Consider the following 23932-nt stretch of genomic DNA (forward strand, 5'->3'; position numbering starts at 1 on the left):
ACTTACCGTCCATTTTACATAAATGACTGTAGTCAGTCGACGGCTGGATGTTCTGTCTTCGGTTCTCTTGCTGTGGTTTGACTGCTTTTGTTTGTACCAGTTCAACCACATTTGCCGAACATGAACAATAGTGTGAGCGTCACATAAGATTGTTGATGCAAGCCTTGACTTAGCAAGTATTAACATAAAATATCACACGTAAAAATTGCATATAGTCATTTACACATTCAATTCAATGTTTTTCATTATTTCAGACTTATGTCAAATCCAAAACCTAAATGTGAACTTGTGCAGCTTCATGTTGTGAAATGATAACGTAGATGATGAAAGGGAAGGGAATATATAATAAGGTTTATTACAACAGCATAGTATCATACACCAACACGGGCAATACGAGGTTCCCAGAGCCAATTGTGGAAGTCCCCCCGAACTGTCGTTGTGCATACAATTTATAAAAGAACATGTGTGTGCGTGTCCAAAGTGTGTGTGCTCACAGGAGGTAATCAATGACAATGTATGCCTCACTAAGTGACATGTATTCAATCATAGGGCCCCCCTAACGTATTTCAACCTCCGATTGCCCCCTGAATGACATCTTCTCTGCACTCTCCATGACCTCAGAGAGTAACTAAATGTATTATGAACCGATTTAACTAACTGTATGTATGAACAGATTTAATATACCACAAGTGTCCTACTAATTTCTGTTTACATTTTCATTGATAAAGAAATGAAAAGGGTTTTCCAGATGTGTATTGACATGTCGTTTTGTTTTCGTCACCACTAAATTAAAAGAAGAGTACGTTCAGTGTCAGTTATTCGTTAAGTTGTCACATTTCCTATGTTTTAGAAGTCCTTGAACTTCACATCCGTTTGTTGGGGTTTTGTATTGGTTGGTAAAGGTGTCAGTTATATAGCGAACAAATCAGAGTTCAGTGTTCTAACTTACCCGGTTTGAGAAGAGGAGGGACTTAGGTCGGAGAAGCGCGAAAAGGAGAGAGGCATAGTAACGGACAAGTTAAGAACGGAGGAAAACGTCTTTATTTATTTTGATTTACCAATGTTAAAGTAAGCTAGAAGTACTGTTGTGTATTCGAGTGCCTGGGAGAAGAGCATGGAACTCATTTGGTGGCAAATTCACAAGACTGTATGCGAAACTGCGTGACTGTATGCGAAATGTAGCAACGGCTAAGTTAGCCTCACGTTTAGCTGCGTTGTCCGGAGTCCGGGTTTGTTGTTTTAGTAGTTGAACAGTGTAGACGTAATCTTAAGAGACTCGTGCGTGTGCCTGCCTGCCTGCTGCCGGTTGAAGAAGAAGGACATAGGGCCAACGGGAGGACTACACGGGATTGTTTAATCGGTGAGAGAGTTTGCATTCGTATCCTTTAACATACGTCTATGGATCGGCCGTGTGGAGGGAATGCGTCGGTGCATCAACAATGAGCTTCATCTAGCTCGCCAACAAGGGTACCATAACTGACTCAAATCCCGGGTACTTTTATTTCTTTTGGAACGGAGTCGTGGAATATGAAAAGTGAGAACCCTAGATAGGAGAGCTTATCCCACCACAGCTCCTCCCATGCTCGTAGTACTGTCCTGGTTCACTTAACCTGTCCTGAGCTAAGTGGTGGGGAGGGCTACATAAGGTAACTTTAGATAAATAACCCTGTAATAAAAAGGAATTGCAACAAAAAAATACAAAAACTAAACCAGGTCAAATAGTTTTTGAAATTTCAGTTTAAAAAAAACAACACATTTTTTGCAGATTTCTGAGTGAAAACAAAAATCTCAACTACTTTCATTGGATAACAAGGCAATTGTAATCCAGGGTTTGGGATGCAGATTGGTGAAGTCTGGTTGTTTTCGTTACAGTTTAAATTCTTGTAATGCCTCAGAAAGAGAGCACACCTTTATTTGCAGTAATCAGGGCATTACAGAAATAGTTAATAATTAAACATTTTAATGATATTTATTTAACTTACAGGTATATAAATACCATTTTAAAATCACAACTAAAATATAACATACAATATTAATAAATCAAAAGCTCTGAAAGGTGAGTTTTGGTTTGTGATTTGAATGTGAACAGGTGCAGTCACAGAAGTGTTTGAGGAGCTACTATGAAGGCAGCAATAGAGAGTGAACTAATGGATCCTGTTTGTTATGATACTGAAAGATAAAATATATTCACATGATATGATAATCCACAAATCCTGTTGGGATACATGTAGATAAATAAGGCTTAATGGGACATAGTGGCATAATAGCTTCAAACAACCTGAATAATGAACTAAAATCTAATAAAACTCCCACAGTTTCCACATAGTTTAAAGGTGAGATAGGATGTTGAGTTTTGAACAGGCACCCAATTGATATTGATACAATACATACAATCATTTTATTCATTTTTGTAATTTTAGAGGAACACAAAAGTGGAACAAATAAAGCTTAACTCACCGTCCATGCTGTGAAAGGAAGGAGGAATTATTTGCAAAAACAGTGACTGCGGTCCGCGACACGTCTCCTCTGTGATGCGTTCCTTTAGTTTTCTCCCTCGGACTAACCTATTGCTATTACCTGTCCGACTTGTTTCCCGGCTGCCGGTTGATAAAACGATCCACTCACGCCTCACCTGTTTCAATCAAGTGCAGTCATCAATATGCTGCAGCGATAAAAAACTATGCAATCAACTGCGAAATTATAACCTAAAATAACATGACATCGTTATGAGTCGCTGACTCTTATTTATTACTTCAATTCAAAGGGGCTTTATTGGCATGAAAGTTAAAGGAAACTATTTTCCCAAAGCATCAAAATACAAAATAATTACACAACATTTGTATACATTTCAAATTGTTATTAAGTGTGTGTGTGTGTGTGTGTGTGTGTGTGTGTGTGTGTGTGTGTGTGTGTGTGTGTGTGTGTGTGTGTCATTCATATTAAATGTTTCAATATTTATAGTTGTTTCTCCAGGAAGTTATCCAAATAACAATGTACACCTAAAATTGGTTAACCCTGCAAAGTCACCCCCCTTACTTAATGATTTAGTATAATAAAACCGAAATACTTGATTTAGTTTATTCAAAAATCTCCATGTATATAAATTGAAGGCTGTCTTAGGTTTCATTTTCTGTGCATTCGTCTTGAAACTCTGACTTGACTCTCACCTGTCAGGCAGCGTTGGCGAGGCTCTAAGGGTAGAGCAGGAATTTGAGCATGGCACTATCTTCGGCCTTGTTTTTTGTAATCTGACACAGAGTATCTTGTCCATTCATCATATGTAAAATCGGAATATTTTCATAGTCAAATAAAGCAGGAAACAAACTGGGAAACTACAATCCTGCAGTGTGTGTATGTCTAAAAACACGAGGTTGATGGGATGATTTAAAGAGGCCTATTATGCTGCTGGGGGGTTTTCTCTTTCCTGTAGTGTCTTTTATAGGTTTTTGTGCACCAAAATGTTCTGCAAAGGCTAAAATCCCTGAGCTGCAGGCAGAAAATACAAATATGAACCTGATAATAACCATAAAAAGTCCTCTTAAGATTGTATAATAAAAAAATTATTTGAGAAGAGGAGGGACTTAGGTCGGAGAAGCGCGAAAGGAGAGAGGCATAGTAACAGAGAAGTTAAGACCAGAGGAAAACGTCTTTATTTATTTTGATTTACCAATGTTAAAGTAAGCTAGAAGCACTGTTGTGTATTCGAGTGCCTGGGAGAAGAGCGTGGAACTCATTTGGTGGCAAATTCACAAGACTGTATGCGAAACTGCGTGACTGTATGCGAAACGTATCAACGGCTAAGTTAGCCTCACGTTTAGCTGCGTTGTCCGGAGTCCGGGTTTATTGTTTTAGTAGTTGAACAGTATAGACTTAATCTTAAGAGACTCGTGTCCCTGCCTGCCTGCCTGCTGCCGGTTGACAGAAGAAGGACATAGGGCCAACGGGAGGACTACACGGGATTGTTTCATCGGTGAGAGAGTTTGCATTCGTATCCTTTAACATACGTCTATGGATCGGCCGTGTGGAGGGAATGCGTCGGTGCATCAACAATGAGCTCCATCTAGCTCGCCAACAAGGGTACCATAACTGACTAAAATCCCGGGTACTTTTATTTCTTTTGGAACGGAGTCGTGGAATATGAAAAGTGAGAACCCTAGATAGGAGAGCTTATCCCACCACAGCTCCTCCCATGCTCGTAGTACTGTCCTGGTTCACTTAACCTGTCCTGAGCTAAGTGGTTGGGAGGGCTACATAAGGTAACTTTAGATAAATAACCCTGTAATAAAAAGGAATTGCAACCAAAAAAATACAAAAACTAAACCAGGTCAAATAGTTTTTGAAATTTCAGTTTAAAAACAACAACATTTTTGCAGATTTCTGAGTGAAAACAAAAATCTCAACTACTTTCATTGGATAACAAGGCAATTGTAATCCAGGGTTTGGGATGCAGATTGGTGAAGTCTGGTTGTTTTCGTTACAGTTTAAATTCTTGTAATGCCTCAGAAAGAGAGCACACCTTTATTTGCAGTAATCAGGGCATTACAGAAATAGTTAATAATTGCATGAGTGACAGTTTCCAGATCAACAGGTCTGTTTTCTAGGGTGGCGACTGCATGTGGTTTGGAAAGGACAGGTTTTAAGGAATTTCATTTTCAAAGTTTTGTTAATGACAACAGGCAAATAGGTATTGGTAACCCAAACCCAATTTGAAATAATGGGCCAACAGTAAGGTACTCCATCCACTTATCCTTTATCTGCAGAGTTGGACTGAGATGTCCTTACATCATTTATGCACCGTAAAAACTATGGGCAACAGGTCAGTGCAATAAACAGGAAGTGGGTCAAAAGCTACATTAACTGCTTTCAAAGTTTCTAATCTCCCGCCCCTAAGAGATTAGAAATAACATCACAGACAGAATATGTAGTTTCAGCTAAAATCATGTGTAGGGCGAAACAATGTTAATTTCATTTATTTATTTAAAGGACAGTGCACATTGATCAACATTGCTGTAAACGTGCCAGTGTTTCAACTGCTGTCCAGGGCCGAGCCTTGGTGGAGTGTTGTGTCTTTATAAACGGGTTGAATGGAATTTTATTTATCTGTTTCTATTGACAGCAACCATACCTGACTTCTGGGAATCAACAATACATGTACGTAGACTGAAAACAAAAAGGCCTTTTGTGTTTGGCTTCGAGCCACAGAAAGTATTCATAGTTATGGTATAACAGGTTTGAGTTTGTTCTGGTCTTTAACGAAATCACAATATTAAAGGTTCAGTTGCTACTTTTGAGATCCTCGTAAATTCAGATTTAAATAGAGACACTAAAGCAAAGAAATGTACCAATACTTTTACATTTACAGCTCTTTATTTGTGGACTATTTTCGACAAATTTCTCACCTATTTGGTGCTTTTGTAACTATTTATAGCAACAGGATGGTGATTGACTCAAATAAATGACTACTTATGTTCATTAACTCAGAAAACTGTCAGCCAGTATTTTTCTATAGTTCACGACTACAAAGAAGCCCTATGTCTCAGACAATATGTCAGCACCTGTGAATGGTTTCTTGAAAAACAGAATCTGAAAAGACAATTGACCAATTAGCCGTTTATTGTTTCATGAAACATCTGAAACAAAGTGTTACATATTCACACAAAACATAATCTTTATTAAAGGGTACATATTGATTTTGTATTTCACTACCGTAAAGTGTGTGGACTCACGAGAGACACATTAAAGAAACAGTATCGATGAAGTCATGACCCCTGCCCCAACAACAACCTGTAGATTTGAGATGAGTTTTAAATATTGTTTGCTTCTCCTTTTTCTGTGAGTAATTCTCTTTTCAGTTGAGAATTTAAAGCGAAGACCATCACAAGGTAAGATCTCAAATAGACAAATTAATTCAACCTTAAGTTACTGACTCTTGTAGCTTAATTATTACAATTAACGCACATTTGCTAGATGCTACTAGTTTACGTCAATGACAACCTCTTCTGCTGATTCGGTGTTTATTCAAATGGATTCGTAGGATTGTATTTTTATTCATACAAAGCATACAATTTGTCCATGATGAACTCAAATTTACTCTGTACTACCTCCCCTGTTGGACAGGTAGGCAGACAATCTGAACCTATGACATTGGTTTCTGTAACCACCTCTGTCAGTGGTGGTGCTGCTGGGAACGCATCATCCTGTGGTGCTACCTTAAATACCTTAAACATTTTTGACTTGATCAACACCACTGAGATAAGTAATCCTGCTACAGCTGCGAAACGAAGTAAACTTCTAACCCAGGTTCGAGGTGCGTTGTCCACCTGCTTCTTCAAGACGTTGCCTTTCGCCTGTTTTCTGACCTCTTCCTGTGTCATGTTTCCTGATGCTGCTCTAATGCGCCCTTCCTCTCTCTCTATAGCCCTTTCTATGTCTTGAAGACTTTCATCTGTGTAGTAGGCTGGATTGTTTTCTATCACTATCTTATCTATAGTGTTGAGTAACTCTCCCACCTGGAACTGGTTACTTCTGTACTGGTGCCCTTCATTGCTCTTCCAGTATTTACTGTCAAAGACGTGGCACCGGCCTCCGCACTTGTGCACCAGATCACTCAAACCTTCACTCTGCTCGACGTACTCCTCTATTTTCATTCCTTCGGGGAGCTGGTCGCCATGAGTGAAGACAATTACGGCGTGTTTGAATGCATCTTCAGAGAAATACTGAAACATTTGCGTGATCACGGCCCTCTCGTGCTCGGTGAATTTCTCCACTTGAAGCAGAATGAGAATAGCATGGGGCCCAGGCGCGCTCTCTGTGAGACACCGCACCATCTCCGGCTTCGTCTCCGCCTCAGACCGGCCTGCATCGAAGAAGCCAGGTGTGTCGATCAAAGTGATACTTCGTCCGTCGATGGATTTGGTTTCTACTGAAGAACATTTCAGTTTTGAGTCATTACAATGGTCCACTTTGAATTTGGCCTCTCCCAATATGATGTTAGCAAGGCTGCTCTTTCCGACTCCGGATTTTCCAAGCAGCACAATCCTCCTTGTGTTTGACACTAAAATGAGAGCAGTGACAAAATAAAGGTAAAAATAAATACAAAACTGCACATCAAAATGGAATGTTTACCAATAAAATATGTAGTTTTTGTTCAAACCAATAAAATATTTGTTCAGGGGCAGTAAGAGACTATACCTACCTGACAGGTTCTAATACAAATAATAACAACAACAACAATAATAATGATAACAATATTACACAATAATTAATACAACAATAATAATAATTCATCATAATAACAATAATAATACAAATGATTAACAACACTAATAATTCAGATTATAATAAATAATAATAGTTAATAATTAAACATTTTAATGATATTTATTTAAAGCTACTTACAGGTACATAAATACCATTTTAAAATCACAACTAAAATATAACATACAATATTAATGAATCAAAAGCTCTGAAAGGTGAGTTTTGGTTTGTGATTTGAATGTGAACAGGTGCAGTCACAGAAGTGTTTGAGGAGGTACTATGAAGGCAGCAATAGAGAGTGAACTAATGGATCCTGTTTTTTATGACACTGAAAGATAAAATATATTCACATGATATGATAATCCACAAATCCTGTTGGGATACATGTAGATAAATAAGGCTTAATGGGACATAGTGGCATAATATCATAGTGGCATAATAGCTTCAAACAACCTGAATAATGAACTAAAATCTAATAAAACTCCAACAGTTTCCACATAGTTTAAAGGTGAGACAGGATGTTGAGTTTTGAACAGGCACCCAATTGATATTGATACAATACATACAATCATTTTATTCATTTTTGTAATTTTAGAGGAACACAAAAGTGGAACAAATAAAGCTTAACTCACCGTCCATGCTGTGAAAGGAAGGAGGAATTAATTGCAAAAACTGACTGCGATCCGCGACACGTCTCCTCTGTGATGCGTTCCTTTTGTTTTCTCCCTCGGACTAACCTATTGCTATTACCTGTCCGACTTGTTTCCCGGCTGCCGGTTGATAAAACGATCCACTCACGCCTCACCTGTTTCAATCAAGTGCAGTCATCAATATACTGCAGCGATAAAAAACTATGCAATCAACTGCGAATTATAACCTAAAATAACATGACATCGTTATGAGTCGCTGACTCTTATTTATTACTTCAATTCAAAGGGGCTTTATTGGCATGAAAGTTAAAGGAAACAATTTTCCCAAAGCATCAAAATACAAAATAATTACACAACATTTGTATACATTTCAAATTGTTATTAAGTGTGTGTGTGTGTGTGTGTGTGTGTGTGTGTGTGTGTGTGTGTGTGTGTGTGTGTGTGTGTGTGTGTGTGTGTGTGTCATTCATATTAAATGTTTCAATATTTATAGTTGTTTCTCCAGGAAGTTATCCAAATAACAATGTACACCTACAATTGGTTAACCCTGCAAAGTCACCCCCCTTACTTAATTATTTAGTATAATAAAACCAAAATACTTGTTACTGATTTAGTTTATTCAAAAATCTCCATGTATATAAATTGAAGGCTGTCTTAGGTTTCATTTTCTGTGCATTCGTCTTGAAACTCTGACTTGACTCTCACCTGTCGGGCAGCGTTGGCGAGGCTTTAAGGGTAGAGCAGGAATTTGAGCATGGCACTATCTTCGGCCTTGTTTTTTGTAATCTGACACAGAGTATCTTGTCCATTCATCATATGTAAAATCGGAATATTTTCATAGTCAAATAAAGCAGGAAACAAACTGGGAAACTACAATCCTGCAGTGTGTGTATGTCTAAAAACACGAGGTTGATGGGATGATTTAAAGAGGCCTATTATGCTGCTGGGGGGTTCTCTCTTTCCTGTAGTGTGTTTTATAGGTTTTTGTGCACCAAAATGTTCTGCAAAGGCTCAAATCCCTGAGCTGCAGGCAGAAAATACAAATATGAACCTGATAATAACCATAAAAAGTCCTCTTAAGATTGTATGATTAAAAAATTACTCTTGAAAAACGCTTTTCAAATCACTCGTTTATTTTTTGCATTTTGATTCATTTGTGACCAAAAAAAAGAATGAAATCAGAGTCACAGAAATTATGGAGAAGAATGGATACGGTAACTCAAACGCTTTCACCTTAATAACATACGAAGGCAAGAAAAAAAGGGAAGCAAGCAAATGAATGGCACCATGTTTGAGTCACAAATTAAATAATGTTTTCAAATGTTCATGGAAAAACTCGGGTCAGACGCCTCTTTAATAAACATACTTAAGTCTGACAGACAGCAGAACATCCAATTAATTTCATTACTACTCATCTGTCTTTTATACAGAAACATTTGAGTCTATAAACGTTTTCTTGTACTAGTCTGAGAAATAATGACCGTCATTTTACGCAGTTTCTGGTGTGTTGTCAGAAAAATGGTTGATGGGGGGGAAAAAAGATGGTTTCAAGTTACAAAATATATGATATAAGAGTAAGAGAGTTTAATTCCTTATCTAACATGTCTTAAAGTACTGCAATATGTTGAGTTATAATCCACTTTCATGATCCGCATTGTATTACCAGATCCTTGACATTACACAGCCCTTACTGCAGTCATCACGGTATTCATTTTTTACTAATAATAACAGCAATGGACACCAAAGCTGCGAGACCACCTACCCCTACAGACCAATAAACCCATGACTCATATGCAGCATGAAGCATCTCAATAGTGTAACAGCTCTTTTTGTTGGCCGTAGTCATGTTATCTATTGTCCTGAGTATTTCTTCTACCTGGAACTTGTTGCTCCGGTATTCATCCGTCTGGTTTTCCTTCCATCTAATATTGTCAATGACGTGGCACCGTCTCCCGCACTTCTCAACCAGATCCCTCAGATCTCGATCCAGATTGACCCACTGCTCGATCCTCATTCCCTCAGGGAGCTGGTCACCACGTGTGAAGACAACTATGGCATATTTCAAAGCTTCTTTCGAGAAACATTGCTGGATTTTTCTGATGACGTCCTTCTCTTGCTCTGTGAATTTCTCCACTTTAAGCACAATGAGAAAAACATGAGGCCCAGGAGCGCACCTTTCGATACACCTCTCTATCTCAAGCTTCAGCTTATCCTCAGGTCTGCTTGTGTCGAAGAACCCAGGAGTGTCGACCCACATGAGTCTTCTCCCTTTGACACGTTTGGTTTCTGCTTGACATACAATTGTTCCTGAATTGGCCGAATTGTCTATCTCGAACAATGTCTCTCCGAAGATGGTGTTGGCCAGGCTGCTCTTCCCAGCTCCAGTCTTTCCCAAGACCACGATCCTTGTTGAATCTAGAAGACAATAAGGACTCCATGTCATTTTTTTTTTCAAACTTCAGATTGTTTTTCTCCAAGCAGAAGAGCTCATTTTGAATCTTATTAGGAACCCTTAATCGTCCCACAGAGGGGAAATTTTACATTCTGCATTTGACCCATCCTAGTGTTAGGAGCAGTGGGCTGCCATATGTAAGGCACCCGGGGAGTGTAGGGAACGGTGTCTTGCTCAGGGACACCAAGGTAGCGCTTGGTCTTTCAGGGACTTGAACTGGTGACCTTCCAGTTCCCAGGCCAAGTCTCTTAGAACAAATAAAAATCAGCAGACTAAAATAAAATGACTCCGATTTGGAGGTTGTTGTGACCGCGTGTCTTTACTTGTGCCTTACGCCTTGTTTTACACCTGTTTGACTCGTTTCTTGGCAACACAATAATTGTAGGAGCAAAAGATCTAAAACATTTTTTTATTCAGATTTATTTTCTAAATTAAAACTTCAATCAATTTTTTCCAAAAGATTAGAACTTTTTTTCGAATGTGTCTGTCTGTGTAGTTGATAGTTTTGTGCGAAGGTGGTGATCATGCAGTTTCAATGCATGCAGATTTTTGAACGATAAAATAATATAAATAATAATAAATGTTGAAAGTGAAACAATAAGAATAGTTTGTCATTGTTGTCACGAAATAATGTAAGAGAAAAGATACAGGATTCATCATCAATGGTTTGTATGTCTATAATCTACTCGCCTAAAGTCTATTTTTTATTCATTAAAATGTGGTTTCATTTGCTTCCAAAGTTAATAGTCAACTTTATGAAATCACCCTTTTAAAAGAGCATGGAAAAATCAAATGAAGACAAGATAAACCAAACATAATTTTGCAACAAAACAAACATGGCATTTTTATTTGGGTTAGAAAATGGACCCAAACATGTGAGATATTATTATCACGTTGTTATTTCTGGAATAAGAAACCTTAACTTACCGCTCATGCTTAGAAAAAATCAGCAGATTAAAATGAAATGAGTCCGATCTGGAGTTTGTTGTGACCGCGTGTCTTTACTTCTGCCTTTCGCTTTGTTGTACACCTGTTTGACTCGTTCCTGGGTGACACACTAATGGCATGAGCATATCACACAGTGGACATTTAATTCAACTGTTATAATACGCACAAGTTCTGTTGCATGTCAAAAAGCCACAGAAGCATTCATTTAAACATTTCACATATTCTTTTTTTAATTTGGATTTCTAGACAACCTGTTTAAATGACCGTTGCTTGTGTACTGTTCATCACTGCGAATGCAAATCCTTTCTTCCAGGAAGTAGAGCGGCGGCTTGAAAACAAAGCATCAATATGCTTTTATTCAAATGTTCCCGAGCCTCTCATCGTAGATGTTGTAGACTTCCTGCAGCTGCATTTACATCCATACCGGAATTCAAACTTGTAGGTTAAAATATGTTGTAATGCTGACCTTTATTGACATCGAGATGTAGCTGAAATAAACCGCCATGCTGTTCAACAGGTCGGTGTTTGAGTTACTTCAGTTCTCTTTCTCTTACCTTTGATAAAAAGGAAACTCAATACATATTTTATAGCATTTGACTGAGCAACACTTTCCTCATATAGTTGTCATTAAGATAGAAATTGTAATATAATTAATATAGTGTGTGTGTGTGTGTGTGGGGGGGGGGGGGGGGGTTTCTTACCAGGTCAAAACTATTTGCTCAAGGGACGTGTTTTCATAGCTTTCCATTTATTCATTGTTTGAGGTGATACATTACACACAAAGGATCAGAACCTTTCTTAAAGACACTCGTGCTGTGCACACATTAAGGGACCTCTTCTGGACCTCTTCTGCAACAGGAAACAGTGAGCCGTGTTTCAACAGGAAACAGAAACACAGCAACAACAGTGGAGGCTCACATTTGTTGGATTATGAAATCAGAAACAATATTTTACATCACCTCTATAAAATATCTGGTTGGTGGCTTTAGTTGACAGTATTTACAATACACAGCTCCTCCAATAGACACTCAGTGGTTAAGATGAAATAAGATACAACTCTTTTTTATCCCAAGGGGAAATGATTTACAGAAGCTGCAATACAAATAATCAAAGTTCCATAAAGCAAAATACTAAAATAGTTCCCCTCTGCTGATAACAAAATATAAAGAGGAAAGGATCAGGCATGTACAAACGATCTCCGATCTGAATTTAATCAGTAGACTTCAATCTTTCTGTGAAAGGGGAAGCTTGAAGCTCAGTACAACCATTATATATTACATACAAGTTATTATGAATGATTATGTTTATTTATTCTGAATAAAAATGATCAGCTCAAAGAATTTAATTTTCATGCAAACAGAGAGTACCACACTTTAGTGATGCACTCATTTCTTCTTCGATTCACTGTCTTGTGATGGTTTATACTCTGCATCATGTTTCAAACCGAGTCTTCTATAGGAGACAGTGCTTGATCCCTGGCCGTCTCTGCTGCTCTCTGAGCTGCTTCCCGTGGTGTGTCTGCTCCCTCTGCTGCATGATACCCTGCAACACCTCCTTTATCGACTTCCACAGCAGCAGCTCTGCAAATGTACCTCTTGCTAATGCCTTCTCCTGTCACTCCTCCTCCTGCTGCTGTCCTCCTGTTAGTCCTCCTACTGTTGCTGCTCCTCTTGCTGTTCCTATCACTAAAGTTTGCCTTTACTGCGAATTTGGCTTTGAGTTGAAAAATAACTCCCCCAACTGCTGTTACTGAGCCCAAAAGAGCTCCTAACAATACACCTGTTGCAATGCCTGCAGTTGGATCATAAGCTTTTTAAATACACTTTCTTTAGCTCGCTCTCTGACTTCTACCTGTGTCATGTTTCCTGATGACTGTCGAATTGAGCTCCTCCTCCTCTCGTATTTCTTCCTCCACTGCTTCAAGCATCTGATTGGTGTAACAGCTGCCTTTGTTTGCCTCTACCTCTGATTCTACTGTCTTTAGTAGCTCCTTCACTTGGAACTGGTTGTTCCTGAACTCATCCTGCTGGTTTTTCTTCCAGTATTTATTATCGAGATGTGGCAGCGGCCTCCGCACTTCTTCAACAGCTCACTTGCAAACGTATTCTTGTGGAAATACTCCTCAACTGTCTGTCCTTGAGCGAGCTGGTCACCATGAGTGAAGAGAACTGTTGCGTACTGGAAAACTTCTTCTGAAAAGCATTGACTTATTTTTGTGATGACGGCCTGTTCTTGCTCTGTGTATCGATCTACTGCAAGCACAATGAGAAAAGCATGGGGCCCAGGAGCGCACTTTGTGATACACTTTATTATCTCAATCTTCAGCTCCTCCTCTGATATATCTGTGTCGAAGAGACCAGGAGTGTCGATCAGAGTGATGCTTCTTCCATTGATGGTTTTGGTTTTTGCTTGATATTCTCTTGTTTCAGGTTTCGCAGTAGTATTAGTTTTGAAGAGTTGTTCTCCAAATATGGTGTTAGCCACGCTGCTTTTCCCCACTCCAGTTTTCCCCAAGATAACAATTCTCCTGTTTGACTCTGAAAGAAAATAACCTCGATTAATGAAACTCTATACTTGTCTTTAGGATGTTTTCAGCTTAATAAAATCGAACATCTTAACTCTTCTATATGGTAGAGCTGTTAGTAGAGTGAATTTGTATTCACTGAAAACGTTGACTTTGATTAAATGTATTAAGTAAACTCATCATTATTCGGTTAGCTGAAAACTATAATATCAAGTCTAAATAAAAAGCTATGGTTCAACTTAAAATCACTGCGTTAAAGTAACCGGATACAATTGTGTTTACTGTTGATAAGATACATATGATTAAAGTAAACATTTATTGTGTGTGTGTGTGTGTGTGTGTGTGTGTGTGTGTGTGTGTGTGAGTGAGAGTGTGTGTGAACACACAACGAGTATCCGTACCACTGTCAAAGTTCTTGTTTTAGTAAACGTTTCATAAGAAAGAACAAAGTGTGATCCATAAACAGCGGCCCTCGATCGTGAGGAAGATCTTAATTTCTCTGTTTTTAGATCAGCAATGTCAGAACATTAAGAGGAAGAAATTAAAGCCATCTAAGTGTAGAGTCTGCACACACAATATTTAAACAGACAGTTAAATATCTGTGTCTTGCCATAGCAGGGTTAACGGAAATAAATCAAGGATTGAACTTACTGTCCATGTTGTCAAAAGCAAACGTGGAGCCACAGTTAGTTTCAAGACTGCCGAGTGTGCATCAACAGGTTCCAATCTCCTTCCTGAATCATATGACACGTTTGTTTAACTTGCAAACGTATTTAAACTTTGCAGCTTCTTCACTAGTCCTACCCCATTCTGATCGAAGTCTAGAAATGTTATTACACCTCGATCAGCTACTCATCTGGTTAAGCAGGTTAATTATGTATTTCAATCAGGTACATATTTTCTCATGCAGCTTGTTGCAATGAGTTAACACAAATCTGGGCGAGGCTTCATGAGCGACTGCTTTAATCTGACCAAACCACATCTTTCTGTGAGCATTCACATGTGGGCCAAAACACACAGGGAACATTCTGTGGATAGTTTCGATTTGAGTTTTGAGTAAACAATATTCATTACGATGTTACAAGAACCCTTAAGCATCCATGTATAGTAGTTATATAAAGTGGAGCAGCAACAATACGTCACCTGATATGACCTATAAAGGTCTTCATCAGAGTATTAGCTAACATTTCAATGACAGACCTTTGGGTCATGTGAAATCATAACATGCTGTTATTAGTTTCTTGACTTCAGGTTTTAGCTGTAAATGCACTCTTCTTTACAAACCCCACCAGATGAATACACTGCCTCTAGTGGGCAGGTGATGCTACTGCAGCTTCTAAACTGTTTATAGAGTTCTGTTCGTTTTCTCTCACCCTTTCCCCAGAAGGGGAAACTTTACTTTAGTTTTTGACGTTATTAATATTTTATATCAGGTAAACAACAGTGTAGGCCTTCACTTGATTATACAAAAGAATCTATCACATTACATTTAGCTGAATCGTATTCATGAAAGACGTGAAGACAGCTTCATGTGGTCTGTGGCTACAAGGACTCAGACACTCACTGGTTAAGATAGAACTTTGTATCACAATTTGAATGCTGCTCAAAAGCTGCAATACTTGTATTAAAGTTGTAAATCCAAAATGCCAAAACAAAAGTGTTCCACCATTGACAATAAAATGCAAACAGGAAAGGATCAGCCATGTACAAACAATCTCCAATCTGAATTTAATCTGAGTAGAGTTCAATCATTCAGTGAAAAAGGAGCAAGACACTTACGCTCATAAAAGTACAACTGTGACATATAACTTATGAGCAAACATTATCAGCTCAAAGCAAAGACATTGGAGTGGATCAATATCTGAAAGACACTCGAGAAGATACTAACATGAAAACATATCCTAATCTTTACTCTGCAGGATTATTGTGTTGTTGTAACGAGCATGTTAATGCAGAGTTTATTGTGTCAATACATTGAAATCCCCACAAAAACAACAACATCACACACAGAATATGTAGTTTTTATATATCGTGAGAAGGGGAGGATGGCAGCTGAACCTTTCATAGCTTTTAAAGGTGGAGTGTCTTTGAATGGAATTTTATTGATCTGTTTTTATTGGCAGCATCCATACCCGACTTCTGGGAATCAACAATACATGTACGCGTCGCAGACTGAAGACAAAAAGGCCTTTTATGTTTGGCTTCGAGCCACAGAAAGTATTCACAGTTATTGTATAACAGGTTTACAGAATAAAGACACCAACGCAAACACATGTTCAGTTAGCACTGAGCACCTTTAGGCCTGCTGATAAACAGCGTCATTCAAGAAGACCCAGTTGTTTACAGCTCTTTATTTACAGTTTGGCTCTGTATTTCCTATCAAAGGTAAACGAATGAGAGTTGATAGTGCATGCTTTGGGCACTATTGTCCGATGAGTCACATACCTATTTGGTGCTTTTGTAACATTTATAGCAACAGGATGGTGATTGATTCAAGTAAATAACAGTACCTATGTTCAGCAACACGAAGGAAACGGTCAGCCAATGTTTTTCTATAGTTTACCACAACAAAGAAGCCCTGTACTTGATGAAGAAAGAGAACTTTACTTTTTTAAACCTCAATACATATTTTAAAGCATCTGAGGAAACAATTAGCAACAAATCTCAGATAGAGATGTCGTCAATCAAAGACAGAAATTGTAATATATTTTCATAGCTTTCCATTTATTCACTGTTTGAGGTGATACATTACACACAAAGGATCAGAACCTTTCTTAAAGACACTCGTGCTGTGCACACATTAAGGGACCTCTTCTGCAACAGGAAACAGTGAGCCGTGTTTCAACAGGGAAACAGAAACACAGCACCAACAGTGGAGGCTCACATTTGTTGGATTATGAAATCAGAAACAATATTTTACATCACCTCTATAAAATATCTGGTTGGTGGCTTTAGTTGACAGTATTTACAATACACAGCTCCTCCAATAGACACTCAGTGGTTAAGATGAAATAAGATACAACTCTTTTTTATCCCAAGGGGAAATGATTTACAGAAGCTGCAATACAAATAATCAAAGTTCCATAAAGCAAAATACTAAAATAGTTCCCCTCTGCTGATAACAAAATATAAAGAGGAAAGGATCAGGCATGTTCAAACGATCTCCGATCTGAATTTAATCAGTAGACTTCAATCTTTCTGTGAAAGGGGAAGCTTGAAGCTCAGTACAACCATTATATATTACATACAAGTTATTATGAATGATTATGTTTATTTATTCTGAATAAAAATGATCAGCTCAAAGGATTTAATTTTCATGCAAACAGAGAGTACCACACTTTAGTGATGCACTCATTTCTTCTTCGATTCACTGTCTTGTGATGGTTTATACTCTGCATCCTCTTTCGAACCGAGTCTTCTATAGGGAGACAGTGCTTGATCCCTGGCCGTCTCTGCTGCTCTCTGAGCTGCTTCCCGTGGTGTGTCTGCTCCCTCTGCTGCATGATACCCTGCAACACCTCCTTTCACTGCTCCTGCAGCAGCAACCAATACCAAGGCACCTACTGCTACTGCTGTTCCTCCTGCTACTCCTACTGCTGCTGCTCCTCCTGCTACTCCTACTACTGCTGCTCCTCCTGCTGTTCCTATCACTCCTGTTGCTTTTCCTGCTAATTTGGCTAAAGTTGTGAGTTGTCCTGGATCTGAGAAGAAATTCTTTAAAACTAAGAGAACTTCCCCAACTGCCGTTACTGAGCCAAAAAGAGCTCCTAACAATACACCTGTTGCAATGCCTGCCAGTTGGGTATTAAGGTTGTTAAATACTTTGTCCTTAGCTTTCTCCCTGACTTCATCCTGTGTCAAGGTTCCAGATGACTGTCTAATGCGCTCCTCCTCTCGTTGTATTTCTTCCTCCACTGATTGAAGCATCTGATTGGTGTAACAGCTGCCTTTGTTTGCCTCTACCATCTGATCTACTGTCTTTAGTAGCTCCTTTACTTGGAACTGGTTGCTCCTGTATTCATCCTGCTGGTTGTTCTTCCAGTGTTTATTATCTAAGATGTGGCAGCGGCCTCCGCACTTCTTCAACAGCTCACTTGCAAACGTATTCTTGTGGAAATACTCCTCAACTGTCTGTCCTTCAGCGAGCTGGTCACCATGAGTGAAGAGAACTGTTGCGTACTGGAAAACTTCTTCTGAAAAGTATTGACTTATTTTTGTGATGACGGCCTGTTCTTGCTCTGTGAATTTATCCACCTTAAGCACAATGCAAAAAGCATGGGGCCCAGGAGCGCACTCTGTGATACACCTTATTATTTCAGGCTTCAGCTCCTCCTCTGATATATCTGTGTCGAAGAAACCAGGAGTGTCGATCAGAGTGATGCTTCTTCCATTGATGGTTTTGGTTTCTGCTTGACATTTACTTGTTTCAGATATGGCGGTATTATTCATTTTGAACAGTTGTTCTCCAAATGTGGTGTTAGCCAGGCTGCTTTTCCCAACTCCAGTTTTCCCCAAGATGACAATTCTCCAATTTGTCTCTGAAAGAGAGTACTTTCCATCAATAAAACTCTTAACTTGTCTTTGGTTGTTTTAATATAAGATGCACATGGGGAAAAAAAATCTCATTGTATCACAATAAAAAGGAAAGGCCTTTTGCTGAAGTGCATGATCACAATAAGACAGTAAAGTGTGATGGATAAATAAATGGGTTGAGTTGACTATTGCTTCTCAACATCACCCTGGAATTGACTAAACTGGGTTAGCTAATAATATCCACATATCATAAATGAAGCTTTCAGGAAGACTGTCTCTTACACTCCCATTCACAAATCCTCTCTCACTCTCTCGCCCTTTCTATCAATAAGCAAGGGCGCATCACACCCCCCGGCTAAACCAATTAGACTCGCATCATCTCCCACAAACCATCACAGTGCATCTGGCAACCTGTTTGAATCTGCTCTCTTCTCCACAGCTGTCATTAAAGGAGAATCGATGCAGCCCTCCTCCACCCCTTTCACCTCCAGTTAATCAGATCTAGGGCCCAGGCCAAGCCCAGAAGAACGCCCTCATCACTCCGGATCTCCAATATTCCCTTCAGCTCTTCACCACTACCAGTACCGTAATTTCCGGACTATAAGCCGCTACTTTTTGCACAAGCTTTGAACCCTGCGGCTTATAGTCCGGTGCGGCTTTTCTATGGATGTTTCATGATTGTTGTGATATCGTGAGAGGTTTTGTTTCGGTTTGTTCCGCTGTTGTACGGCACTACTTTGTCTGGCGGAAGGGCATGTGATCAGACACACAGTCACGGGGGAAAAGACTGGTATGTTGGTCACATGTCCGTCCGCCAGGCAAAGTAGTGCCGTACGAATTAGCGCGAAAAAGAGACTAGATTAGCAAGAGCAAGACGAGTATTACAGGAGCAAAGGAAGCTTTCATCCACAAACAAAAATAAAGCTGTGTTACTGCACCTTAGCCCAAAAGGTAGGCCGATTATATTTTTCTGGTGTGCTGTAGGTTATTGTTATACAGTACATTTGTTACTCGTTTAAACAGCACAGTACATGTTTCGCACTTGTAATTACCGGTACTTGTACATATACGTAAAAAGTTATGCAAATATGTACCGTCACCTTGTTTTTGAATAAAAGGGATGTGTTCCCAAATAGCCATCTCTTTCCTGACAATCCCCTTTGTGCATATTCTCTTACATATGGTAATTAAACATTAAAACACCTGCAGTTTTTAGTCCGGTGCGGCTAATGTATAAACAAAACAGGATTCCCCCTAGTTTTAGCTTGTGCGGCTAATATTCAGGTGCGCCTTGTAGTCCGGAAAATACGGCAGTCTTAATATATTTCCTGAGAAAAGGGGAGGATGGCAGCTGCACCTTTTCGAGTGTGTTGTCTCAGAGTGGCAGAACAGGTTGAACTTTATTCCACCTGGTTCAACTATCCAGACATGTCAACAGATAAGAAACGAATGTCGGACACATCTTCCCATCATGGCACAGATCAGGTTGCCAGGTGAACTATGTCAGTAAAGACAAAATCAAATGTACTTTAAAAATATTTGCTTTGTGCACGACTGCTTGCTTTTGAGACTGAATTCCCCGTTTTCTTTTGGCTAACAGCTACTGTATGCATATACATATTTTTAAACTGGGACTCAATCAGAAAGGATCCAATTAACAAAGTCCATTCACCCAAGTACTGCACTGCAGCACATATTCGAATCTAAGTTAAGTATTTTCATTTCACACTTCATACTTCTACACTGCTACATTTCAGAGGAGAATATTGTAATCTTCTACCCTGTATACTTTTCCACATGTTTCTAAATGATATAGTTGCTTCAGAAACATAGGATGGAAACATGAACCATTGCAACACGTTTTAAAAAGATGAATCTGCCCTGCATTATCATATATGTGTCCACTTGTCACCCATAATAATGATAAACCTTCCTCTACAATTGTGATGAAGTATGTTTAAAGTCTAGTGTTGCAGCCTTTGCTGCGCACAGAATATAATCAAAATACATCCAACTTACCGCCCATTTTGCATTCAAAGTGTAGTCAGACGACTGCTGGATGTTCTGTCTTCAGTTTTCTTGATGTGGTTTGACTTTACTTTCGTTTTCAACCAGTTTAACCACATTTGCCGTACCTGAACAAAAGAATGAGTGTTGCATAAGATTCTTGATGCAGGCCTTAATTATAAGATTCTTTAAGTTAGGGTAATGAAGAAAGAAAGGTAACCAAGTTAGATAACAACTGAAAAGAGTCCATTAGAATTACAACACAAAGAATAAAACAAAAATGCAACATCAGGTGAAGTTAAATCATTTGGGTTTTTCAAACAGATGACTGTTGGGAGGATGGCAGCTGCAGTGTTGTGTCTCAAAGGCACAGAACAGGTTGAATGGAGTTTCATCTGCTGTTGACTTCTTGGGATCAACAATACTTGTTCGTACATGTTAAGCTTGATCTGGTCATTAACAATATAGCAGTTGCTACTGTTGAGACACTCAGGAATTCAGATTAATATAAAGAGACTAATGTGTCTTAAACGCGGACCCGAGCAGTACCGAGCACATTTTTGCCTACTGATGTAGATGTAACATAAAAGTGGAACAATAAAAAGGCCCAGTAATTTACAGTGTGTTGTTTACACTGAGGCCCTGTAGTTTCTATCTAAAATGATACGGAACAGAGAAACCTTATGCCACATATTTGCAACTCATCTTTGGTTTGGATCTGTTCATGCAATTTCTAAGTATTGTCAACCTACATTTTTAACAGCACATGTATATCGTTTTATGAAAAAAAGAAACTGAAAAGACAATTCAACTAGTCAGCTGTTTTATTGTTACATAAACACATTACAAACAATATGACCTTTCTGATTATTTTAACAGAAAACCGGGAGCGACATTTTACAGAAACGAGGGCCTACACTTCTACATATTTGTTCACACAGTGTGAAACAATAAACATCCCATGACAAGAGAATAATCAAAGTGTGATGCTCTACAAACCTGTACAACCTATTACATATTACTTATGAATAAACATTATCAGCGCAAAGATTTAAGCGTCATTTAGGAAGATATTTGCATGCAATCTCAAGGCAGATGTGACTCTTTAGTGACACGTTTGATTTCCCTTCTTCGTTTCATCGCTTATGAAGGTTTTGACTTTCATCTTTCAAAAACTGTCCTTTAAGGGCAGGCAGTGCCCTCTTCGGTGACAGCCTCTGCAGCTTTCTCTGCTACATCCTGTGGCGCTTCATCAGCTGCATGATAGCCTGCAACCCCTCCTTTCACTGCTACCTCAGCAACAAATGTTGATGCAGTTTGTTCTGCTGCTGCTCCTTCTGGTTCTTCGACTGAAGCTTGGCTTTTTTCTGGCTCAGGCTGATATTTCTTTAGAACTTTGACCACATCTTGTACCATCGTTAACATGCCATAAAGGCCTCCTAACAATGCAGTGGATGCAATACTAGCCAGTTTGAACTTAAGGTTGTTAAATACATTGAATTTAGCTAGCTTTCTGGCTTCTTTCCGTGTCATGTTTCCTGATGACTGTCTAATGAGCTCCTCCTCCTCTCGTTGTATTTCTTCCTCCACTGATTGAAGCATCTGATTGGTGTAACAGCTGCCTTTGTTTGCCTCTACCATCTGATCTACCGTCTTTAGTAGCTCCTTCACTTGGAACTGGTTGCTCCTGTATTCATCCTGCTGGTTGTTCTTCCAGTATTTATTATCGATGACGTGGCAGCGGCCTCCACAATTCTCCAACAGCTCCTTCGCAAGCTGGTTCTGGTGGAAATACTCCTCAACTGTCTGTCCTTCATCGAGCTGGTCACCATGAGTGAAGAGAACTGTTGCGTACTGGAAGACTTCTTTAGAAATGCATTCGCTTATGGTTTTGATGACATCCTGTTCGTGCTCTGTGAATTTCTCCACTTTAAACACAATGAGAAAAGCATGGGGCCCAGGAGCGCACTCTGTGATACACTTTATTAATTCTGTCTTCAGCTCCTCCTCTGATACAGCTGTGTCGAAGAAACCAGGAGTGTCGATCAGAGTGATGCTTCTTCCATTGAGGGTTTTGGTTTCTGCTTGACATTTACTTGTTTCAGAATTGGCAGTAGTGTTAGTTTTGAACAGTGGTTCTCCTAATATGGTGTTAGCCACGCTGCTTTTCCCAGCTCCAGTTTTCCCTAACATGACAATTCTCCAATTTGACTCTGAAAGAAAATACCTTCCATCAATAAAACTCTTAACTTGTCTTTAGGATGTTTTGATGAACAAAAGCTTGATAAAAACAAAAGTCTCAATTACTCACAAAATCACAATACAAAGGTAGAGCTGTTAGTAAGTACATTTGTACAAAAATGGAAACGTTGACTTTAATTAAATGTATTAAGTAAAGTAGTTGAAAGCAATAATATGAACTCTAAATAAAAAGTCTTGGCTTTAACCTAAAATGATTGCATTCAACTAACCGGATACAATTGTGTTTAATCTGAGAACGAATGCATTGAATTAATGGTGTAAAGTGTGATACATAAAGAATGTCTTTTCTAATCTGCTTGAACAGAAACAAAATCACTGTCCAGTAATGTGGGACAAGACACATTTAAACAAAAGTCAGTTAAATATCTGTATCTTGCCAGAGCGGGGTTGATCGAAATAAATCAAATAACTGAACTTACCGTCCATGTTGTCAAGAGCAAAGCAAACGTGGAGCCACTGTTAGTTTCGAGACTGCCGAGTGTACGTGAATATGTTCCAATCACCTTCCTGAATCATATGACACTTTTAGTTTTTTCACTTGCAAACTTGTTTAAACTTGGCAGCTTCTTCAGTAGCCCTCATGCATTCTGATCTAAGTCTAATGACCTTGTTCCACCTCGATCAGCTACTCAGATTGAGTGACAGAAAAAATATATATTTCAGACAAAACTGAGGCGCTCCCAACGGGGCACAGACCTGGTTAAGCAGGTTCATTTTGTATTTCAATAAGTCAAACATATTCTCAAGCAGCATGTTGCAATGAGTTAATACAGATCTTAGCCAGGCTTCATGAGTGACAGTTTGCTTTAACCTTACCAAACCACATTTCTCTGTTACAGTCTGTGGATGGTTTCAATATGAGTTTTGAGTCATTCATTAAGACGTTCCAAAAACCCTTAAGCATCTATGTAAAGTAGTTGTATAAAGTGGAGCTCTAAGTCACCGTTTAGTCGAACATGAGTAAAAAATGATCCATAAAGGTAATCGAGTCATTTTTCTTCATCCGAGTATTAGATTACATTTCAATGACAGACCTTTGGGTCATGTGAAATCATAACATGCTGTTATTAGTTTCTTGGCTTCAGGTTTTAGCTGTAGATGCACTCGTCTTTACTGACATACAACCCCACCAGATGAATACACTGCTCTCTAGTGGGCAGGTGATGCTACTGCAGCTTCTAAACTGTTGATAGAGTTGTGGTCTTTTCTCTCACCCTTTCTTTAGAAAACAAAAATGGATACTGTACTTTAGTTTCTTATTTTAATAATATTTGATCAGCTTCAGTCTCCTCAGATAAA

At 38.9% G+C, this 23932-nt stretch overlaps 5 protein-coding genes and 1 pseudogene across 7 annotated transcripts in view; all 6 read right to left on the minus strand.

The window, feature by feature from the left end:
- LOC134871906 (GTPase IMAP family member 7-like) overlaps window positions 1-2451 on the minus strand; it is a 4603-nt gene extending 2152 nt beyond the window's left edge. Inside the window, exon 1 of the mRNA XM_063894907.1 lies at window positions 7-2451. Within this exon, the coding sequence (XP_063750977.1) occupies window positions 7-13 (7 nt within the window). The 5' untranslated portion in view covers window positions 14-2451. The remainder of the gene's footprint in view (window positions 1-6) is intronic.
- The window catches only part of LOC134871902 (uncharacterized), a 20411-nt gene extending 12239 nt beyond the window's left edge, over window positions 1-8172 (minus strand). The window contains exons 1-2 of one of the 2 annotated variants that reach the window (XM_063894900.1): window positions 7890-8172; window positions 2458-2632 (exon numbers count right to left, since the gene is read on the minus strand). The gene's annotated coding sequence lies outside the window, so the exon portion shown is untranslated. The remainder of the gene's footprint in view (window positions 1-2457; window positions 2633-7889) is intronic. The other variant, XM_063894899.1, reaches the window with a different exon arrangement.
- Window positions 3192-7896, minus strand: LOC134872148 (GTPase IMAP family member 7-like). Its single transcript, XM_063895304.1, has 3 exons — window positions 7890-7896; window positions 6297-7054; window positions 3192-3248 (listed from the first exon to the last, which is right to left on the minus strand). Exons 1-3 carry the CDS (start codon window positions 7894-7896, stop codon window positions 3192-3194), a joined length of 822 nt encoding a protein of 273 aa, XP_063751374.1.
- Window positions 8173-9028: 856 nt separating the features above from the next.
- Window positions 9029-11902, minus strand: LOC134871612 (GTPase IMAP family member 7-like). The gene is made up of 2 exons (XM_063894396.1): window positions 11287-11902; window positions 9029-10322 (listed from the first exon to the last, which is right to left on the minus strand). Exons 1-2 carry the CDS (start codon window positions 11291-11293, stop codon window positions 9616-9618), a joined length of 714 nt encoding a protein of 237 aa, XP_063750466.1. The 5' UTR covers window positions 11294-11902; the 3' UTR covers window positions 9029-9615.
- A 134-nt stretch (window positions 11903-12036) lies between these two features.
- Window positions 12037-14735, minus strand: LOC134871611 (GTPase IMAP family member 7-like; annotated as a pseudogene).
- Window positions 14736-16534: 1799 nt separating this feature from the next.
- LOC134871608 (GTPase IMAP family member 7-like) lies at window positions 16535-23617 on the minus strand. Of its 2 annotated transcripts, XM_063894392.1 has the most exons (3): window positions 23053-23584; window positions 20384-20499; window positions 16535-18369 (listed from the first exon to the last, which is right to left on the minus strand). In XM_063894392.1, the coding sequence occupies exons 2-3, from the start codon at window positions 20388-20390 to the stop codon at window positions 17183-17185; spliced, it is 1194 nt and encodes a 397-aa protein (XP_063750462.1). In that variant the 5' UTR covers window positions 20391-20499; window positions 23053-23584; the 3' UTR covers window positions 16535-17182. The 2 variants fall into 2 exon arrangements, with proteins under 2 accessions (XP_063750462.1, XP_063750463.1); XM_063894393.1 differs by lacking the exons at window positions 16535-18369; window positions 20384-20499 and adding an exon at window positions 21178-22584 and having other exon boundaries at window positions 23053-23617.
- Between the last annotated feature and the right edge of the window lie 315 nt (window positions 23618-23932).

This window comes from Eleginops maclovinus, chromosome 11 (genome assembly GCF_036324505.1).
Source record: "Eleginops maclovinus isolate JMC-PN-2008 ecotype Puerto Natales chromosome 11, JC_Emac_rtc_rv5, whole genome shotgun sequence".
Taxonomy (NCBI): Eukaryota; Metazoa; Chordata; class Actinopteri; order Perciformes; family Eleginopidae; genus Eleginops; species Eleginops maclovinus.